Source organism: Episyrphus balteatus, chromosome 3 (assembly GCF_945859705.1).
Source record: "Episyrphus balteatus chromosome 3, idEpiBalt1.1, whole genome shotgun sequence".
NCBI classification, from domain to species: Eukaryota; Metazoa; Arthropoda; class Insecta; order Diptera; family Syrphidae; genus Episyrphus; species Episyrphus balteatus.
This window is the reverse complement of record NC_079136.1, coordinates 77239921-77260349: the sequence shown is the minus strand read 5'-3', so window position 1 is coordinate 77260349 and position 20429 is coordinate 77239921. Positions and strand designations below refer to the sequence as shown.

Here is a 20429-nt window from a genome sequence, read left to right as displayed (position 1 = left end):
AAGCTTGTAAAGTGGATATAAAATTGACGCTCAGTAATAAGATATACATATATACATATCTAGGTTGTATGAGGTCAAAGGACCTTGTTGAGCTATGGAAATTCAGCCTCGTGGAGTATAGATAATCCGAATGTTGAGTTTTAATGACTTCATGTTAAGTAAAAAGTCGAGACTACTGCCAGAGATCAGGGATGAAAAATCGTCGTTCAGCATTGTATTGAAAGTGAAATAAAGTGTAAAAAAAAAATTTTAATGAACGAATATTAACAAAAAAATACAAAAACATCGAAAAAAAAAAAAAACATTTGAGGGAATTTTTGATTTTGTTCTCGCGTGTTACTGTGATAAGGAGTAGGTCTCTTACAACTGCAAAACCCTTAATTTTAATTTAAACTCAACAATTTTATCGTAAAGAAGTGAAAAGCGTATGATGCGTAAATCTTTAAATTTGCAGACTTAACGCAGGTACTAAATATGTAGGTACCTACAAGTAAATTTTCAAAAAAAAAAAAAAATCAAAACATGAAAAAGCTTAAAATGTATCTACTTGTAAGAACAAAATAATGTCCTTAGAAGCTAATTTTATTTCTTCCAAGAAAATTAGATAAATATGGGGTTTGAGGACCGAAAAAATCAAATATTTTACGATGCATCGGAAAAGCTGTTAATTTGGGTTGGGGTAGAAATACTGTATCATAATACTGTAAGTCAAAATGCTGTATTTCAAAATTCTGTATGTACAAAATACTGTATGGTCAAAATACTGTTATGCAAAATTCTGTATTTCAAAATTCTGGTTGGTCAAAACACTGTATTTCAAATTCAAAATTCTGTATTTTAAAATGCTGTAAAAAGGCTGAAAATCGGTTTGATAATGTAAGAAAGTGCGCACTTTTTTACATTATTAAACCGATTTTTCAGCCTCTTTGCAGCATTTTAAAATACAGAACTTTAAAATTACAGTTTTTTCAAGAACCCAGTATCATATCAATTTTACTACAACAGGAGTCTACTTGTCTTTTTTATCCATCTTGTGTACATTGCTTTGATCAATCACCTTTTCCATCAAATTGTATGATCATTAAAAACTTCCACGAATATTTAGGCAATTTTTTAAGCTTCTTCGATATTTAGCGAAAATACAGTATTTTTTACATCACTATATTTCAAGATACAGAATTTTGAAATACAGAATTTTGTAAAACAGCATTTTAATAAACAGTATTTTAAGTTACAGGATTCTGAATTTACAGTATTTGGAAAAACAGAATTTTAATCATACAGTATTATGATCATAAAGTATCGTACAGCATTATACATAATTTTGATCATACCGCATTTTAAAATACAGTAACACGACCCGCTCCCTAAAATTTCCTACAAATTTTAGTTCAACTTTCTTTTTTTTTTCGTCAAAAATAAAAAATGGCAGAGTTACACACTTAAGTGTGTTAACTCCCGTTATATAAAAAAAACTTTATTATTTAAGGGTTTCCATTTCAAATTATATTCCGACTGGGATATAACAGGCTTGAGCTCGAGTAAGACTCGTAAACCAGCAATTGATGTACTTATTAACCTGTTTCGATATTTTTTTTTTTTTTTCAATTCTTAACTCCATACGTTAAGACAGTATCAATCTGCAAATTGTACTGTCTTTTTATAGAACATTATAATGTACGTTTTTTATAAAATACCTAGTATCTACATACGTAGGTTGAGTTACTTGGAAAAGTAAACCTTGTTCTGTTACTACTATCGCTTGAGCGATAAACCGTTTTGTTGTTATAGAATCCATTAAATTTAATTTCAAATCATAATTTATAAACTAAGGAATTTAAAATTCGACTGACTTTTGTTTTCCTCAAATAAAATGTATAACAATTAAAAAATGTTTATCTCCAAACCGATAGTTATACAACATGGGTGATACAGGTTTCATAATTTAAAAATTAGTTAATTTCGAACTGGCAGATGAAAAGCTCGACTCACTTTCAAAACACTTCATCCTTTCAGATATTATGGCCGACACATGCGACCTACTCATTTTGCTCCTTTAGTTTAAGAACAGCAAATTTTTAAATTAAATTAGCTATCACGTTAACACACTAAAACAAACTTGCAACACTTGCAATCAGCTGAAATCAATTGCACTAACTGAATTAAGGGAATCATTTATTCTTCACTACAGGGGATTCATTGAGAAACGTCTACTTGGACACCTAGATATATGCATATAAATATATATTATTCTATTTTATTTTGCATGAAGTGCAAATTTTCATGGAGAGACCATAAAGCTCGCCTACACTAAAGCCTTTCCAATAACACAATCACCTGCTTTAAGTTTTTTTTTCTTATATTTATGTGGTGCTGTTATGTGGAGAATGCGCGTTACATCAAATGCATCAATTTTCACTTCTATACTCTGGACAAACTTGGGGGGGGCAAAAAGGGACTGCTGAAGGGATGACGTTGATTAATTTCCATAGCTTGAAATCTGTCTCTGTGTATAATCTTTAGTATGAATATTTATCGAAGGACAACTATTATAAGGAAAATGAGATAACCTTGCCATACAAATTCTATAACAGAAATGTGAATTTTAAATTTTAGTGCATGACTGGGTTGCACGTAGTTCAAGAATATAGTACATTTATGCAGTAGCGAAAATGTTTTGGTTTATTTTGTTGCATCTCACATTTATTTAATTCAAAAGCAAATAAGTAACATAAATGTCAGAATGTTACATTAACATTCTACTTTTAAACAAATAATTTTGAAACAAAAGCTTTTAGGAAATTATTTAAACTTGTTTTATAAAGTATACACATCAGTTTGTGTTTCGGTTAAAAATTTTACAGTGGTCGAAATAAGTATTGAATACGTTCCAAATTTTACAAAATAACGATAAAATATTGTTAGCAAAAAACCTTGATGTAAAACGACTTTAGGTGAAAAAAAAAGAGTGTGTGTACACATGTACACGCGACTGAAGTTATACTTCTCATTCAGTATATGTAAATGAATTTCATTTGATATTTTTAATTTCTATTATGAAGTAATTAATCCACACTTAGTTTGTTTACATTTTTATCAAGTGAACAATAAATTAATTCTTTCATCCATATGGAACTTGCAGGGTTGCTACAAAGCTCAAAAGTTAGCTGAGCTCAGCTCACAGCTTAGCTCAAATTTTGAGCTTACTCACTTTTGAGCTATGCACCCTAGCTCAGCTCATTTGAGCTGAGCTGAAAGTGAGCTGAGCTGATGGTTGAGCTGAGCTGTTGGGTGAGCTGAGCTGTCGGTGAGCTGAGCTGTTGGGTGAGCTAAGGTAAAGTGAGCTGAGCTGAGCTGTGATCGGTGAGAGGATACATTGATTTTTATTTGGAAAGTATTATGAAATATGAAGATATTTTAAACTTTTATAAAACGCCATAGCTTAAGATGTTTGGTTCTAGTTATTAATCGAATTATTTTAACACATGGATATTTTTATAAATAAAACAGATAATTTTTCGTGATCTTTTTTCTTGGTTTTTTTTAATAGTAAATATATTTCTATTTTTTTAGTAAAATATTTCTTTTTTTATCATAAAAAAAAATTCCGGTACAATCCGGTTTTTCGACTTTTTTCAAAATTCCGAGAAAATCGCGTTTGAAAGTTGGGGTAAATTTTTTTTTCGAAAAATCCCCGAATCTTTGAACGCTCCTGGAAGCTAAACCGCTTGAGAGCAATTTTTGGGAGTGATGCCAAATGATAGCTTGTGTCATGGGCCTACGCTTTGCACATTATCAGATTTTTAAAAAATCGACTTCCATGTTAAACCACCACATCATGCCTATTTTATCAGAATGGTGCCTAATTTTTTTTTACTTTTAAGTTCTCCCGGTTTGAGAACGCGTGGACCTACAGGGATGGAAGTTGTACCCAAATGTAGGTTAGAGTCCCCGCTACCTTTTGGCATCAAACAAATTTTTTTCATTTTCTTCAACATTTTGCGATATAGGCGTTCGAACGCTTTGATCTAGGGACAAGGGAGTGGTGCCATATGAAAGCTTATATTCTCATCTACCCGATAGTGGTATAATCCGGTTTTTCGATTTTTTTCAAAATTCCGAGAAAATCACCTTTGAAAGTTGGGGTAAAATTTTTTTTCGAAAAATCCCCGAATCTTTGAACGCTCCTAGAAGCTAAACCGCTTGAGAGCAATTTTTGGGAGTAATGCCAAATGATAGCTTGTGTCATGGGCCTACGCTTTGCACATTGTCAGATTTTTAAAAAATCTCCTTCCATGTTAAACCGACACATCATGCATATTTTTTCAGAATCGTGCCTATTTTTTTTTTTACTTTTAAGTTCTCCCGGTTTGAGAACGCGTGGACCTACAGGGATGAGAGTTGTACCCAAATGTAGGTTAGAGTCCCCGCTACCTTTTGGCATCAAAATTTTTTTTTTTCATTTTCTTCAAAATTCCGAGATATAGGCGTTGGAAGTTGGGGGCGTTCACTTTCAGCTCAGCTCAAATGAGCTGAGCTATGGTACCTTGCTCAAAAGTGAGCTAGCTCAAATTTGAGCTGAGCTGTGAGCTGAGCTGAAATGTGAGCTTTTTGCAACCCTGGCAACTTGCCACATGGAAATTACCACATGCAACTTCCCACATGCAACTTGCCACACCCAACTTCCCACATGCAACTTACCACACGCAACTTGCCACATACAACTTGCCACACCCAACTTCCCACATGCAACTTACCACACGCAACTTGCCACATGCAGCTTGCCACATGCAACTTGCCACACGCAACTTGCCACATACAACTTGCCACATGCAACTTGCCACATGCAACTTGCCACATACAACTTGCCACATGCAACTTGCCACATGAAACATGTAACTTGCAACGTGTTGTGTGTCTTATGTTTGCCGTACTGCGGCGTACTGCATTTTTAAATACTAAAGTACTGCCTACTCTAAAGGTGAAACGACAGCCCTGCGACCCAGGGTGATCGCGTCATAATCCCTTTGACATTCTTGTCAAAAAGTAAATTTTCATACTCACCCTCCCATAAGAAGTATAACTTCAAAAAAAACTATTTACATTATTTCTACCAATAAGTGGCCAGACCCTTAAAATCTTTCAGCCGCTTTATTTTTTATGGAAGTTTTCTTGTTTATTTAATTCGTGGTTAAAAAAAATTTACAACTAATCCTACAGGGTTCGAAATACGAGTACCGTTGCCTTTCTAATAATCGCTTCACCCCAAATAAAAATGGATACAGACGCAACAGTGCCGCACGGGATTCAACACAGCACAGACGCAACGCAACCCAGAGAGTTAGAGTAAACAAATATTTATACTGCCGAAATACGCCGAAAATTAAAAAAAAAATTGAGAAAAATGTTACAATGTACTCTACGCTAACCAAAAATAAATTAAACGGTGGTTCAATAGAAAGAGCCTCGATTGAAAATGAAAGGGTCGATGGTTCAACCCCGGTGATCGCAATAATGCATTGCCAAAATGTCTTCATAATGGTTTTCAGTGCAGTTTTTCGCTGTTCGTATTGAAAGAAAAATATCCTTAAAAAAATTACAAAACTCCAAAAACTTGCTTTTTAAACGAATGTTGCGCAATTGATCGAAACGTTGTAAACAACTTAGTGTAAAAACCACCGAATTTGCTTGACCTAGCACCATGACTGTGATTATTGGCTATTCGTTGAATTCAAAAGAACACCCTGCGGACACCTTTTTGAGTCAATAGAGGAGACACAAACGGAATCGAACTTCTCGTACTGTTTTAAGAATACAAAAAAAGAAAGAAAAAAAAAAACAATTTTCATAGGTTGAGGACTACTTCAAAGAAAATTAAATAAATTAAGAAATTATTATTATTTCTTTTTTAATTTAAAAATAGTTTCCCTGCATATTTTCCTGACAGTATCATACACGGAGAAAAAAAGGTCACCTAATAAAAAAACGGATGCCACTTTAAATTAGCTTCAGAAAGAAGTTTCGCTAAGAACTGTTGCAAATCGTATCGGTGTGTCAGGACGATCTATCGGAAACGTTTGGGAACGACCCCAAAAACAGGGAATGTTGCAGGGAGAATTGGCTCAAGAAAAAATAGTGCCACAACTTCGCAGGAAAATTGGTACATTAGAATCACTGCACGTCAGGAGCATATCGATACCTTCCCGGAAGAATGTATTAAGCGACATATATCTAAAATTGTTCAGGAAACGCAAAAAACAACATTATTCTAGTGAGGAAATGTATGGGTTGTTCAATTTTAGTTCATCTCTAGTTTCATTTGCATACATGATAGAGCAATTAAAATGGTACCAAAACGTGGGGCTTAACTCATAGTATATTTCCACATCAAAAAATTATTTTTGAACAAAATTTTGCTTAATACATTCTTACGGGAAGGTATCGATATTATAGCTTCCCGGGCCTTAAAAAAACAACTGCTCAACTGACACTCAAGTCAGTTATCAAACTATCCGTAATAGACTCCGTAAAGATGGATAACGTTCTAAAGTACGTGTTATTCAGGGCGAAACTGACAGTGGCTCATCGGGCAGCTCGGTTAAGGTGCGCTCGTGAGCATTCGCATTGAATTAAGGACGATTGAAGGGTTGTACTCTTTGCAGACGAATGCAAGATTAAGTTTTTTAGTCATGAGAAACGAGTACGCGTGTGAAGAAAACAAGGCGACCGTTTTACCGACTCGTGCATTCATGGAAGTGACCGGTTTGTGGGTTCAAAAAAAAAAGTCAAAAACCTTAGTGGACCCTATTTAGTTTAGTCCTAAAAAATCTAATTGGAATTCCATAGAATAAAAAGTAACGAAAATCATTAGTGAACCTAACCTATCCATCTTCGAAAAAAGAACAATTATAATAAAAACCACTTTTACATACGACATACTCGTGTAAACCATTTGCAGAAATCTACAGCTGCTGCATATCCATATTATGGCATGCAGCCAAAAATTACAAAATCAAACCTACCTTAACAACCATGCCTACGGTTCGATATCTACTTTTTTTTCCTATGTTAAAAAAGGTAGGTTACTTGACATTTTTAAGATAACAAAAAAAAAAAAAAAAAAACAAATACATAGAATACCTACATAGTCGTTTATAAGCAAGGATTATGTAAACAAAAAGAAGCAAAGAGAATAAAAAAAGACAAATCCAACTATCTGAGGGCAAGTTAAACACGCAATTCAGTTAAGAACCGAAAGGGAAAGCGCAAAAAGCAAAAACTTATCATGACACAATACACAATATAGTTTGTGTTTTGCATTTCTGATTATAAGAAAGCTTTAATAGAAATTTGTCATTGTTGCCAACTTAATAAAATTAACGGTCGTTTAATAACGACTTAAGGGGCAATAACACTTTGAAAGCACAAAACCGAGTGTCATTTTCATCAGAGTATAAAACAAAGGAGAAACATTTAGCCCTATTCTGCTATTCACGTGAATCTCAGACTTTAACTCTACATTGTCATTCTGCTATCCATCGGGTGAACTACATTATCTTACCTTTTTTTGACGTCCACGTGAACGTCAACTTAAAAAAAAAAGGCGACGAAGTAAATTGAAAGAAAAAAAATTGTTGTTGTTGTTGTTTTGTTGCATAGAAAAAATAAAAACAACCCATTACATACTAACAATTACTTAAAAAGCTGTAAGAAGTGGCATTTTGTTTCATTTAAACGATGAATTTATTTTTACAACCAAAAGTGACAGATCCGCAACATTTTTTATGCGGATTGAAAATGTATGGAGCAAGTTTATTCACGTAAATAGTGAAATACCGAAAAACATTACCGATATTACCGACGTGAGTTTGGATTCCCCCGATGAATAGCAGAATGGTAATTGGTGAATATTTAGCGATTATTACCCCCGATGGATAGCAGATTAGATTAGGATGTTTTTCCCTTTAACCATCAATATTTCAAGAACCGCTGATTGCAGAAGAAAACTAAGGAGTGTTTTGAAATCTTGAATAAAATTCCTACAAAAATCAAGTACCTATGCGTTTAAAAAAATATTTTAATTTTTGCATTAATTTGAAAAATCGTTGTTTCAATTTTATTTTAAAGATATTTCATGTTAGTTGTTTCAACATTAAATCAACGTTGAACATATTACATTTTACGTTGTGTTTTTTCCCTCAAATCGTTTGAGAAATAAAAACATCTTTTTTAAAAGTTTTATGATTAAAGACATTTTTTATATTATTTTTTTTTTTAATTTATTAAATTTCTTATAAAATCAAATTAAAAATATTCTTTTGTGAATTATTGCATACAAAGCTTTAAAACGCTTAGAAAATTTAACAATAACATCAAGTACGTCCCAGTAGTCCATATTATTTTTAATTAATTTCAACCATTTTTTAAACATTTTTTTCCGAAAAAAAAAAATGTATTAGAATCTGATTATAAATTCAAAATAAAAAAATATTTAAAATTCTGACCGTTTACTGTGTTTCTAATAGTGATCATTGGTTTATTTTTTTACTATCATAAAGAGATGTTGGTTTAAATATTAATTATGGCAACAATGGATTTATGCTACGTATTTTACATAGCCTACTGACATAAATAAGACTAAGGCAAAATAATTAAGTAAAATGAGGAGAGAACCTATTGGAAGTTTACACAGCACGTGAGAGAATAATAGAAACTCTCACTCAGGCAATAAAGTACAATGAAGCCATATCCAAGGCAACATCGCTCTTCAAATTATGCCTGGTTTTTTCCTGGCTGATTTTGAAAGCAGAAGCTGAAAAGCTTTTCGATGAACAGTTTGGATTTCGAGTAGGGGCTTTGTTTTGGCACTGCACACTTTTGCTGCTGGGGAATGTGGGGTTTAAAAAGTAAAAGTATGTATTCCTTGTTCCTTTTTGTTATGAATTCTCAACAACACAGGGATGCAATTATTGAAAATATTCAAAGCAACTTGCGCTTTCATTTTTACCGCCGCCATCGATTACATTTGATTAGCTACCATACATATATTTACATATATGCAAATAAATTGTTCAAATAAAATTTTAACATCAATTCTGGGTAAACGGTTAAGTGTATTAGAGTTGGTTTCGTGTGTAAAAAATCTGGGTTGAACTTTAGCTATTGATTCTTTGTTTTTTAGTAGCAAAGGGATGAAATAATGACAGTCTTAAACTGTATACTTATTTATTGTTGGAAATGGAAATAGCAAAAGCTTGTTATGTATCTTTGAAAAATTTAACTAGTTCAATTGCACTTCTTTCAAACATGAATTTTTCAGAAGTAGGAATAATCTAGTTTCAGTACCCAAATCCGAGGGTTTTCACATTTGCAGATGCAAAATGATTTTGATTTCGTATCGATATTAAGTGAAGTTACTTTAAGGAAACTACCTTCACATGGGAAACAATTTCATGCGAATTTGTTTTTACTTGCTCTATAGGACAAATATTGGTTTCGTTTCGAAAAAAAATTGAAGTTTTAATCAAAACCAACATTACGATAATGTAGAAGTCCGAAAAAATGGGTTTCGTTTCGTCCGTGCCTCCATCTGTACACATTTCCACAGCCTAAATGGGTAGACAGATTTTCTTCAAATTTAGTACTGATGTTTTTATGGAATTCTGAAACTTTGCATACTTCAATTTTAGTTTTTTCTCGAAAATTTATTTTTTTTTTCAATAAATTTTTTTTTTAATGGAAAATATATTTGGTTGCAATATTTGTTTTAAATGGAAATTTTTTTATTTGCAATAAATATTTTTTGTTTTAATTTGAAAAGCATTTTTTTTTTATTGATATTTTTACAACTTAGAAATGGGCTTTCGATGTACAATGTACAGAACATATCACAAATCATTCGTGCTTAAGCCCTTAGGTAATATCGCATAAGGTTGTCGGTGATAGTCACATTTGTGACAATCAAATGTGATAAAATAAAAATTTCCGTCTGTGTAAAATGAACTCCAAAAATTTTTGATGAATTGGTTCGGCTTCCGCTTTTTTTATTATTAAACACAAAATAATTAAAATTAATTTATGACTAAGTTGTCTTCGATTGTTGCACTTTGTACGTAGACCGACGGAAGTGTTATATATTTGCGTTCCTAGGAAGTGTCTGTGCTTCATCCAAAAGGAAAGATTAACACCTCAATGCAAAAAAATCCAAAGTGTTTATACATATGTACAATTTCTCAACAACTTTTAGAATATTATAATGTTATAATTAATAAATTATATATATTTAATATGTATTATAATACCGAAATTCGATTTCCTAGTATGAAAAGAGGCAGTGTTTATTAAGTTCATTGCAGCACAAAATAGAATTTCAAATAATAAAAGTAATAATTGTGTATTGATGAACCTTTACCTTGTTCGACAGTAAAATTAAAGATCTACAATCCACATTATTATTTGTTCATTTAATTGTACTTTGCCTTGATAGCAAAATAACATAGGTGTCACAAGAAAAAATCGAAACAAATCTTTACTTGTTTTTCATATAACTATTACCTAGATACATAAATGATTACTTTACGAGACTATACAATACGAGTAGGATAGTAGAAATCCTTTTAATATACATATTTGGTCGTATGAATTGCAAAAAAAAAATGTTTACTACTCTCAAAGGTAAATGAGAGTGTTAATTGTAAATTTTAGCCATTCCATTATATTACTGAAAGCTTTATATGAATACGTTAATGTGCAGTGAACCTGATTTCAATTAAACATTTAAGGCCGAGAAACCATGACACCTTTTAAACAAAATGTTGTAATTTTATCATGGGACATCAGATTGCAAGGAAATTGCTCGAATTTTATTTGAGAAATTTTATACTGTACATATATGTATTTTTTATTTCTAAATCTCATGAATGTTTATCTAGGGAGATGTATTACATAACATTTTTATTTTGCTATTGCTGCTGTTTTTGTGTTATACTACTATACACTTCAATGATTATTTCACGCAATAACAATACGCTGAATGATGGCCTAATTTGGAATATTTACTTTATACTGTTTATGGTTTACACAAAACAAGGCAACAATACATATATCATGAAAGTAAATACAAAATTAAAAATGAAACACACATGAAATAGAAAAAATATCACAAGACGTTTAGTTGAAATTCCGCTACTAGTTACAATTGTTATGGCAATTGCAATGCTTTATACTTATATGAGTAGCACACGTTTGTTTGCGTTGCATTTTTTTGTTTTGTTTTGATACAAAATGGTTTGATAATAAACCACTCATCTAGGTGGGGTTTCAAATGAAGATTTATGTGTTCCATAAACTTGCATTTGGTTTAAAAATTGAATTAACATCGAAATCATATCAACTAAAAGCAAAGTACCTATGGGAAACATTGATTTGATGTTTTTGTGATCTAGACGGAAATTAGTACATTAGTACTGTGCTGACACAGTTTTGATCAAACTTTGTATATATGAGCTTTAGATCAGTTTAGTTATAACCTTTTGAGACTTGAGCATGCATGACCCAAAAAACAAATAGTGTTTTAAAGTATTTTTATAGTAAATATAGGCTGTAAATTTAACAAAATTGGATAAAAATGTTTTTTGTATTAAAACTATTGAGTGCAAAAACCAGACGTACCCGAACGTTTACTCATAAACCAATAATTCAATATTCAATTTTAAAAAAGAACACAAACGAAATTAAGGTTTAGTCAGTTTTTGCTTTGGTATATCTTTTAAAAAGTGGTAATTTGAATTTTCTGATCGATATCAGCATTAATATCGATATGTCTCTTCGTTATCAGAATAATGCAGAACGAACAATTATAGACTTCAAAAAAATACCTGAAAACGAAAACAAATGCAAAAATTTCCGATTTTTAGAATTGAAATAATTTATGTTCCCTGGAAAGAGCAGGACATGTCCATTCCAGACATTTTAAGGTTTTATCTGCGGAAAAATTCCAAGTGAGCAGAATTTTTGAATATATCCTTTTTACGACGTTGCGTTGCGAAGAAAAAATTATAAAGGCCAAAAAACTTGTTTTGGTCTGTTATAATGGTTTGCTGCAACTTTTCTCTTGAGAAGCTCAAAAAGACATTCACCCCTGTTCTGATTTTAGTTTACGAAAGCAATACTTTAGTTTTTAAAAAAGAAGTCTTCCACATTTCAACTCGTGTTTAATTCTTGCGAATTGTGGTGTTCTAAAATAATATGGGTTCGCTATAACTTTAATTTTTTTTTGACGTTTTCATTTCGTTTAGAATTTTGTAAACCATTTTTAAATCTGTGAGAAAATCAATTTCGGTAACGAATTCAATTCGGAGCGAAAATCAGAACAGGGGTTATTTTGTATTTAATTCATGCTCAGGGAATAAGCTGAACGATCGAATACTTCAATTTTTTTTTTCTTAGAAAGCATTTGGCTTAAATATAGAAACTTACAGCTTCAAAAACCTATAGGTACATATATTCCGAACTCGTAGAATCAAAACGTTTCTAAACTCTTTTTTGTTTTGGTTTTTGTGTTCTGTCCAAGACCCACTTTAAAAATACGAATCGATAACACAGGTCAACACGAAATTTGTGCTTGGGTTGTGACTATGAAATTATGATAGATATATTGATACTCATCTGGAGAATATTTTGTTATTTATTTTTTTAATTTGCTTTTGAGGTCAGCAGAGCAATTTCCAGTTTTCAAGTAAATCTGTCTTTTACAAAAATTGTCGTGCGTAATTTTGGCAAAAACTCGAGAACGCCTTAACCGATTTGGCTGATTTTTGTTTTGTTTTCTTCATTTTAATGCTGTATCCATATCCATATTCAGAAAAATAAAAAAAAAGGAAATTTAAGAAGAAAAAAGAAAAATTAAATAGAAATTTTCGTTTTGTTCGAATTTTTGTCAAATGAGAGCTTGAGGCATTATTTGATACCTCCTATTTTCAATATTTATGGTAAAAGTAATTCACTCTGATGGTATTTTTATTATACAAAAATAACTGCTTACACAAATAACTGTAGCCAAACTAGTTCATATTGAAATTCTTTATTTTTTGAAAAGTTAAATTAATTTGTTTGCATAGTTTTTTTTAATTATTTTGTTACATATACAAGGTGTCTAAAGAGTAAAACGAAATGGGCTGATAGGCTAACTTATCTCTCAGAATTTGGTAACTTTTTCATCCCAAATACTTACAGCTCTTGTGAAATTTCGAAAAATCCCTACTTTGAAACAGTATTTTGCTTCCTCTGCCCATAAATGATTTTTGTTTTTTACAATTCTTTCATTAAAACATTGCCTAACAATAAGAAACAGTTAAGTAACAAAAATATTTTTTATTTCATACGCCATTTTTCTGCAAATTAATTAACAGTTCCGAGTTTCATAAAAACTCAATTTCTTACTTTTATTTCAGAGCAACAAGACGAAAAAAATTTGTATTGTGTGACTCTGGTTTATTATTTTGAAAACTTGTCCCGGTATTGCAGTTTTCAAAAAAGTATAAAAGTTTCCAAAGTTAAAGTTAGATAAAAAAATATTACAGTTTGAACTCAACAAAACAGGGTTTTTCTGAGTAAGAAGCCTTTGTATTCATCATAACTTTTTTCTTATAATTTAAGTCGAATAAAGTGCTGTGGCAAAAATGTAGAGCTTTAAATTATCTACATTTTATTCCTTTACAGTTTTTTTGAACAATCCACGGTTCTTGCACTATAGCTCATTAGACTCGAGTTAGTCTCACAGGGTATGAAAATTGTATTTTTGCTCCCAACACTACAAAAGCAAATCTTAGGAGGGGAAAGGGTGATTATCTATTGTTTTGTTTACCATGAACCCAAAAAGTGCAAATTAAACCCAAGCACAAAAAATATTTTTATTTTTGTCGACCTGTGTAATTTAAAGGTTTAGCTTTTCGATAGTTTATTGGTCTTGAAAGAAGACAATCGATAAATTCTCCACCTTATTAATATCTTAACTAATTTATTAATACGTTTGTTCTATATACTGATATAGTTTTCTCGCTTACTGAAATGTAAAAAAAAAAAATCATAGAGAATTAAATTAATAGACAACTGGTTCAATAGGGTTGGCCGCATTTTCAGACGCCAAATCAATATTTATTATTTAATAAATAAAATAAATGCAACTTTAGTTCGCACTTTGAATTTAAACTAAAGTATACACTCTTGAATATTGTATTGAATTTAAAAACAACAAAACAAATTGACTTTATTTAGCAGAGTTTGCTTATTTATCTAATTTGAATACATGAAAATAAACAATCAAGAACACGTGTTCTACAAATGAGTTGAAAAAAAAAAAACAAAGTGGAACAAATAAAATAGCGCGAGAATAAGAAAATAAATTGTTTAACTTAAAACCACAGCACACAGCTGATAAGATAATACCAAGAGCAATGATATTGTAGCAGAATGTCTGTTTAAAAGATATTCAACTCAAGTTACGCTACTATTATAGACTGTCAACGTAAATGGATGTAAAAATTACGTCAAAATCAATCGTGCAAAGATTTATCACTATGCCGAAACTTACCTAATTCAGTTTTTCTGTATGCTTCCTGTTTTTCCAGAGCAATTTTTAAAGCTTTTGCTAAGATGTCCTCAGTCTTTTCCTAAAATTAAATATGCAAAACTATAAATTAATACATACATTAAAATAATAATAAAAGAATTAAAGTAATAGTTTTTTCTATAATTTGAGTTGGTTTAAATTTGATGGGGTACTTATATTTTTATAAAAAATAAAAAAGGTTTATATTGCAAATTTTAATACAAGAGGGCCTCATTTCGAAAACATGTATCAGTTTAAACAAGTAAATTAAGTAATTATAACTTCTTACAACTTGCCCCTGAAATAAATAAAAATGTTTTAATTTGCCCTGAATGAAATTTTACACAAAAAATAAATTAACGAAAATCCTTAAATTTACACGTATCTCATATGAACACACAATTGTAGCCAAAAGACAAATGCATCACAAAACAAGACGCTCAGAATTATATCTCTTCTCCATTAAGAGAATGATCAAAAATACAATAAACAAAAAAGCTACAAAAGTTCTTTTTTTGTTGGAATTACCCTAAGAATTTCCTTACTATTGTCTTATTTGCAACTGAAGTAGCTGATAGCTATTGAAAAGACGAATATTTTTCTGTTTCCCGAAATTCTTACTTCTAAAGCAGGGTCCACATTATGTTGATCAACACGTTCAACATACATTCCACAACAGTTAAAATTTTCAACATTTTATAACATGATGTAATATCGGTATATTTAGTCCTACACATTAATTGAGAATATTTTCAGAAGTTAAGCTATTCAATGTATTGATTTAGAACGTATGTTGAACGTGTGGTGCAGGATTAAGAGGAACAGTGTTTGTTTACGCTGTTACTTCTAATTCCGCTCACCCCTAATCGAAAAATATTCATCTTTTCATATGCACTTTTTTGGAGTTGTCTTTTGCGGATCGCATTCTATTTAGAATTACATATAAAATACTATAAATAAATGGGTCATATGGCGAGATTGAATGAACCTAAATTTTCTACCTTGATCAACCGGCTTCTTTTCCTCTACTCTTGCATATGCGGCCAAAAAAATTTAAAAAAAAAGCACGTATACGCCACAGTGAATGTGGACAAATAATGTGAATTACAACTATGTTCTAGCTTCTAAGACCCTTTTGCTGAATCGAAACTTGAGTTCTACATAAATCCTTATTTGACAGTTTATGCAAAGGAAAAAGTAGGGAATAAAAGTTTATGTTCTACATAAATTATTTTCAAATGGCCCTAAGACACCCTAATCGAAATTAAATACACACTCAATTATTGAACAAAATGTTCATCTTCTTATCGATAGTGTAAATAAATACATTTATATTAATTTACATCGATAAGATATCTTTTAAATTAGTGTCAAGAATTATGCTGACCGATAAATTAACCCGAAATTTTCGGATGGACCAACGTAACATCCTCTCTTGGACAACTGTTACAGTATTTTCAATTCAGGAAGAATGTTACCCTCATTATTTATTTATTAAGAGGATATAAATGGAAAAAAAGAAAAAAAACTCTGAAGAATGAAGTAAAGTAACCCTAGTTTACGGTACTTTATTGTAAGCATTAAAAAGCTAGTTATTAAAACACCACATGTACACACTTTCAGCTTTATTTTGGCAAAAAAAACTAAACTAAAACAGATGTAATTACATCCGTTGCGTTCAGTTAAATAATACATTTCATTCATCTTTCTAGATCATCTATAAAAGTTACAATATAAAAGAATAATAATAATAATAATCACATATTTTAATTTGTATCTTGTGCAATGCACCATGTGCTGACAACATGTATAATTTTTTACAAAAAAAAAACTCTTTTCCGATACAAATACTGTCTAGTCTAGTGATCTTGGAAGTGATCGTTCTCTTAAAAAAAAATATAATCTATCTTTAACCACAGCACATTGTTGACAAATTGTCTCGGGGATATCAATATCAAAAATTTGCATAAGCAAACACACACTTACACACACACACAACAAAGTTGCAGATGTATAATTTTAAATTATAAAATAGATACATCGATTTGTCCAGCACCTCATTGAATCTTTAATTCTATTGAATTAGGTTTATAATAGACTTGAATGGTTGATTCCAATAATAAATGAATGAGCGACAATTTTTCACTTTACTTTCGTTATATCGTATACATAATAATTTACTATATTATGTGTGTGTGTGTGTGTAGGTACTGCGAAAGTGAAAACAATAAGCGTAATGTTTACTTAAGAATACGTCAATTATATTTAGGTTTATTCCCCTCTATAATATGACTTAATTGAAAACTATGACGCCGTCTGTTTTGCTACGTAACAGAGTGTTTGTCATCATCATCTTTTTCTTCACTGACGAATGATTTCGGGCATTTGAGTGTTAAACAGTTTTTTGTTTATAAAATGCGTGATCATATCGCTTAATTTTGAATTTAATAATTGCACTCAAGGGAGTAATGTACATTTGTATATTAACACAGGATTACAATTCCTATATGAATATTATACAAGATTTATGAATATGCCAAGGTCAAATCACTTTGGTGTATTACAATAATTTCTTCTCAGGACTTTATGTAACTCATGTCCTTGAAGTTTGCGAATCATTCTCCTGACCTCATTTTGTTAATTTATTTTGAATTACCCATGGGAAAATCAAAATTGGGGAGCTCATCCTCATCCTCAGCAAAAGTTGAAATTTGTTTATCACTTTTTACAGGAATGTGAGTTAACAAAAAATGTTATACTGGGTGTCCCAAAAAGTAATGGTACAAACGAAATTATGCTTAAAGACCAACGTAAGGGTTATCAGAATTTGGTAACTTATTCATCCCAAATCCAAGTGGTTTTCGATTAAATGCAGTCCTTGTGAAGTTTCCAACAAATTTTACTTCGAAGTAGTATTTCAGTTCCCCTGACTATAATTGATTTTTATTTCTACAATTCCTTCACTTAAACATTAAAAAAAACATTTTTTGAAATAACTGATAAACAAGTTTTAATAAATACAATTTTCAACTTTTATTTTAGAACAGCTCATTCAAAAGAATTTGTATGGTTTGACAATGGTTTATTATTTAAAAACTTGCCTTTGTTATTCAAATTTAAAAAAAAAAGTGTTGAAGTTTTCTAAGTTGAATTTAGAAGAAGAGATATTGCAATTTTAAATCAACAAAACAAGGTTTTTTAGAGCAAAAAACAAGCAAAAATTATACAAAATGTATTTCCTAGAATGTTGTTTATTTTTTTTTTGTTTAACACGCAGCTAATTGTGTTTGTCTTTTTTTTTTAATCTGAAAAAACACTGTTTTGTTAAATTCAAATTGCTATAAAACAACATTTTAAAAAATAACATAAGAATTCATATGCACTTTGGTGACTGGCGTAGCTCCGACGATATGTTTCTAGTGCTTTACATTTGTTGTTTCAAATCTAAAAGGAGAATTAAGGCCGTGTGTGAATTGGGTTAAAAATTTAGCCGAGGATACATTTTTGACTCTATTGTCTACCTTGACATTATTTCAATCATATTCGACTTACTCAGTGATAAACCGAATAGGGTGATTTGCACATGATGCGTTAAGAAATTTCATAAAAAGTTTATTAAAATTTTTTTAAAAATATTTAATAAAAAGAACACAACACAAAAAAAAAAAAACACTACAAAAAAAAAAATAAACAAAATCAAAAAATACTTTTCTCGGAGCCTAGAACGGTTTGAAAATTTTAAAACGGAATATTTTAAACTTTCAATTTCCCTGAAATCTGGTACAATATATGACCTTTGGGCCTACGCCATAGAAAAAATTCTAATCAACTGATTTAAATTTTGTAACGTGTTCTTTAAAGAAAATATTTTGAACTTAAAGACGTTAACACAGTCTAGTTTAAACATGCTTAACATCAATGGGCCTTAGTAATAGACCCGAATCTAGAAAATCTCGGTTAAAACAAAAACAAATTAATGGTATTTTAACATATTCTAGAACAGATAACAAAATTAAAATCAGTTTTTGCTACACTGAAAAAAAAATTGTACATAAAATTTATGAACGGCGTTCATTAACTTGAAATTAATGTACGGTTCACGGAATTAATGCACCATCCCTTAATTCAATGAACGATTCATTAAAAATAAAATTATGAACCTATGAATGTTCATTAATCTCGTTCATTAAAATCCGTTTTTGTCTGAAATTTTTTTTATGAACGGCTATTCATTGAATTAATGAACCTGTACATTAAGACAATGAATACCATTCATTAAAATCTATGAACGTTCATTAATTCAATGAATAGCCGTTCATAAAAAAATCTGTTCATTATCCCAATGAACCTGTTCGTTAAAACAATGAACGCCATTCATTAAAATCTATGAACCATTCATTAATTTAATGAACAGCCGTTCATAAATATCGGAGACACTTTTTGATAAAAGATAAATATCCGATACACGAACCTGTTCGTTAAAACAATGAACAATTCATTAAAATCAATGAACCATTCATTAATTCAATGAACAGCCGTTCATAAATATCCGATACACGAACCTGTTACCAGATACACTTTTTGATAAAAGATTCTATGAACCTGTTCGTTAAAACAATGAACGCCATTCATTAAAATCAATGAACCATTCATTAATTCAATGAACAGCCGTTCATAAATATCCGAGAAAATTTTTGATAAAAGATTCTATGAACCTGTTCGTTAAAACAATGAACGCCATTCATTAGAATCAATACACATTCACTAATTCAATGTTTGTGAGATGTTTTATTTTGCAAAAGTCGCTATTACTTCTAAACGAAAGCGAAAATCAAAAAAACTTATTTAATATATTCTGTCGGAAATTAAAAAATCTACAACTTTTATATATGAAAATTTTTCAAAAAAAGCAAAAATAGAAAAGATATGACGAAAAAAGTAAAAATTTCATGTCTTTTTGTTTGAGAGATGTTTTTTTCACAAAAGTCGCTATAACTTCTAAACGAAAGCGAAAATCAAAAAAACTTATTTAATACATTCTGTCGGAAATTAAAAAATCTACAACTTTTATATCTGACAATTTTTCAAAAAAAGCAAAAATAAAAAAGTTATGACGAAAAAAGTAAAAATTTCATGTCTGAGAGATGTTTTTTTCACAAAAGTCGCTATAACTTCTAAACGAAAGCGAAAATCAAAAAAACTTATTTAATATATTCTGTCGGAAATTAAAAAATCTACAACTTTTATATCTGACAATTTTTCAAAAAAAGCAAAAATAAAAAAGTTATGACGAAAAAAGTAAAAATTTTTATATCTGACAATTTTTCAAAAAAAGCAAAAATAAAAAAGTTATGACGAAAAAAGTAAAAATTTCATGTCTTTTTGTTTGAGAGATGTTTTTTTTTTCACAAAAGTCGCTATAACTTCTAAACGAAAGCGAAAATCAAAAAAACTTATTTAATAAATTCTGTCGGAAATTAAAAAATCTACAACTTTTATATATGACAATTTTTCAAAAAAAGCAAAAATAAAAAAGTTATGACGAAAAAATTAAAAATTTCATGTCTTTGTTTGAGAGATGTTTTTTTTTCACAAAAGTCGCTATAACTTCTAAACGAAAGCGAAAATCAAAAAAACTTATTTAATAAATTCTGTCGGAAATTAAAAAATCTACAACTTTTATATATGACAATTTTTCAAAAAAAGCAAAAATAAAAAAGTTATGACGAAAAAAGTAAAAATTTCATGTCTTTTTGTTTGAGAGATGTTTTTTTTTCACAAAAGTCGCTATAACTTCTAAACGAAAGCGAAAATCAAAAAA

General features: G+C 30.3%; 1 protein-coding gene across 4 annotated transcripts in view; it reads right to left on the bottom strand.

The window, feature by feature from the left end:
- The window catches only part of LOC129913174 (protein FAM107B), a 71231-nt gene that overhangs the window by 2757 nt on the left and 48045 nt on the right, over nucleotides 1–20429 (bottom strand). For 3 of the 4 annotated variants that reach the window (XM_055991723.1, XM_055991725.1, XM_055991724.1), the window contains one exon: nucleotides 14591–14669. In XM_055991723.1, the coding sequence (XP_055847698.1) occupies nucleotides 14591–14669 (79 nt within the window). Of the gene's footprint in view, nucleotides 1–1992; nucleotides 2152–14590; nucleotides 14670–20429 lie in introns of those variants that run through there. The other variant, XM_055991726.1, reaches the window with a different exon arrangement.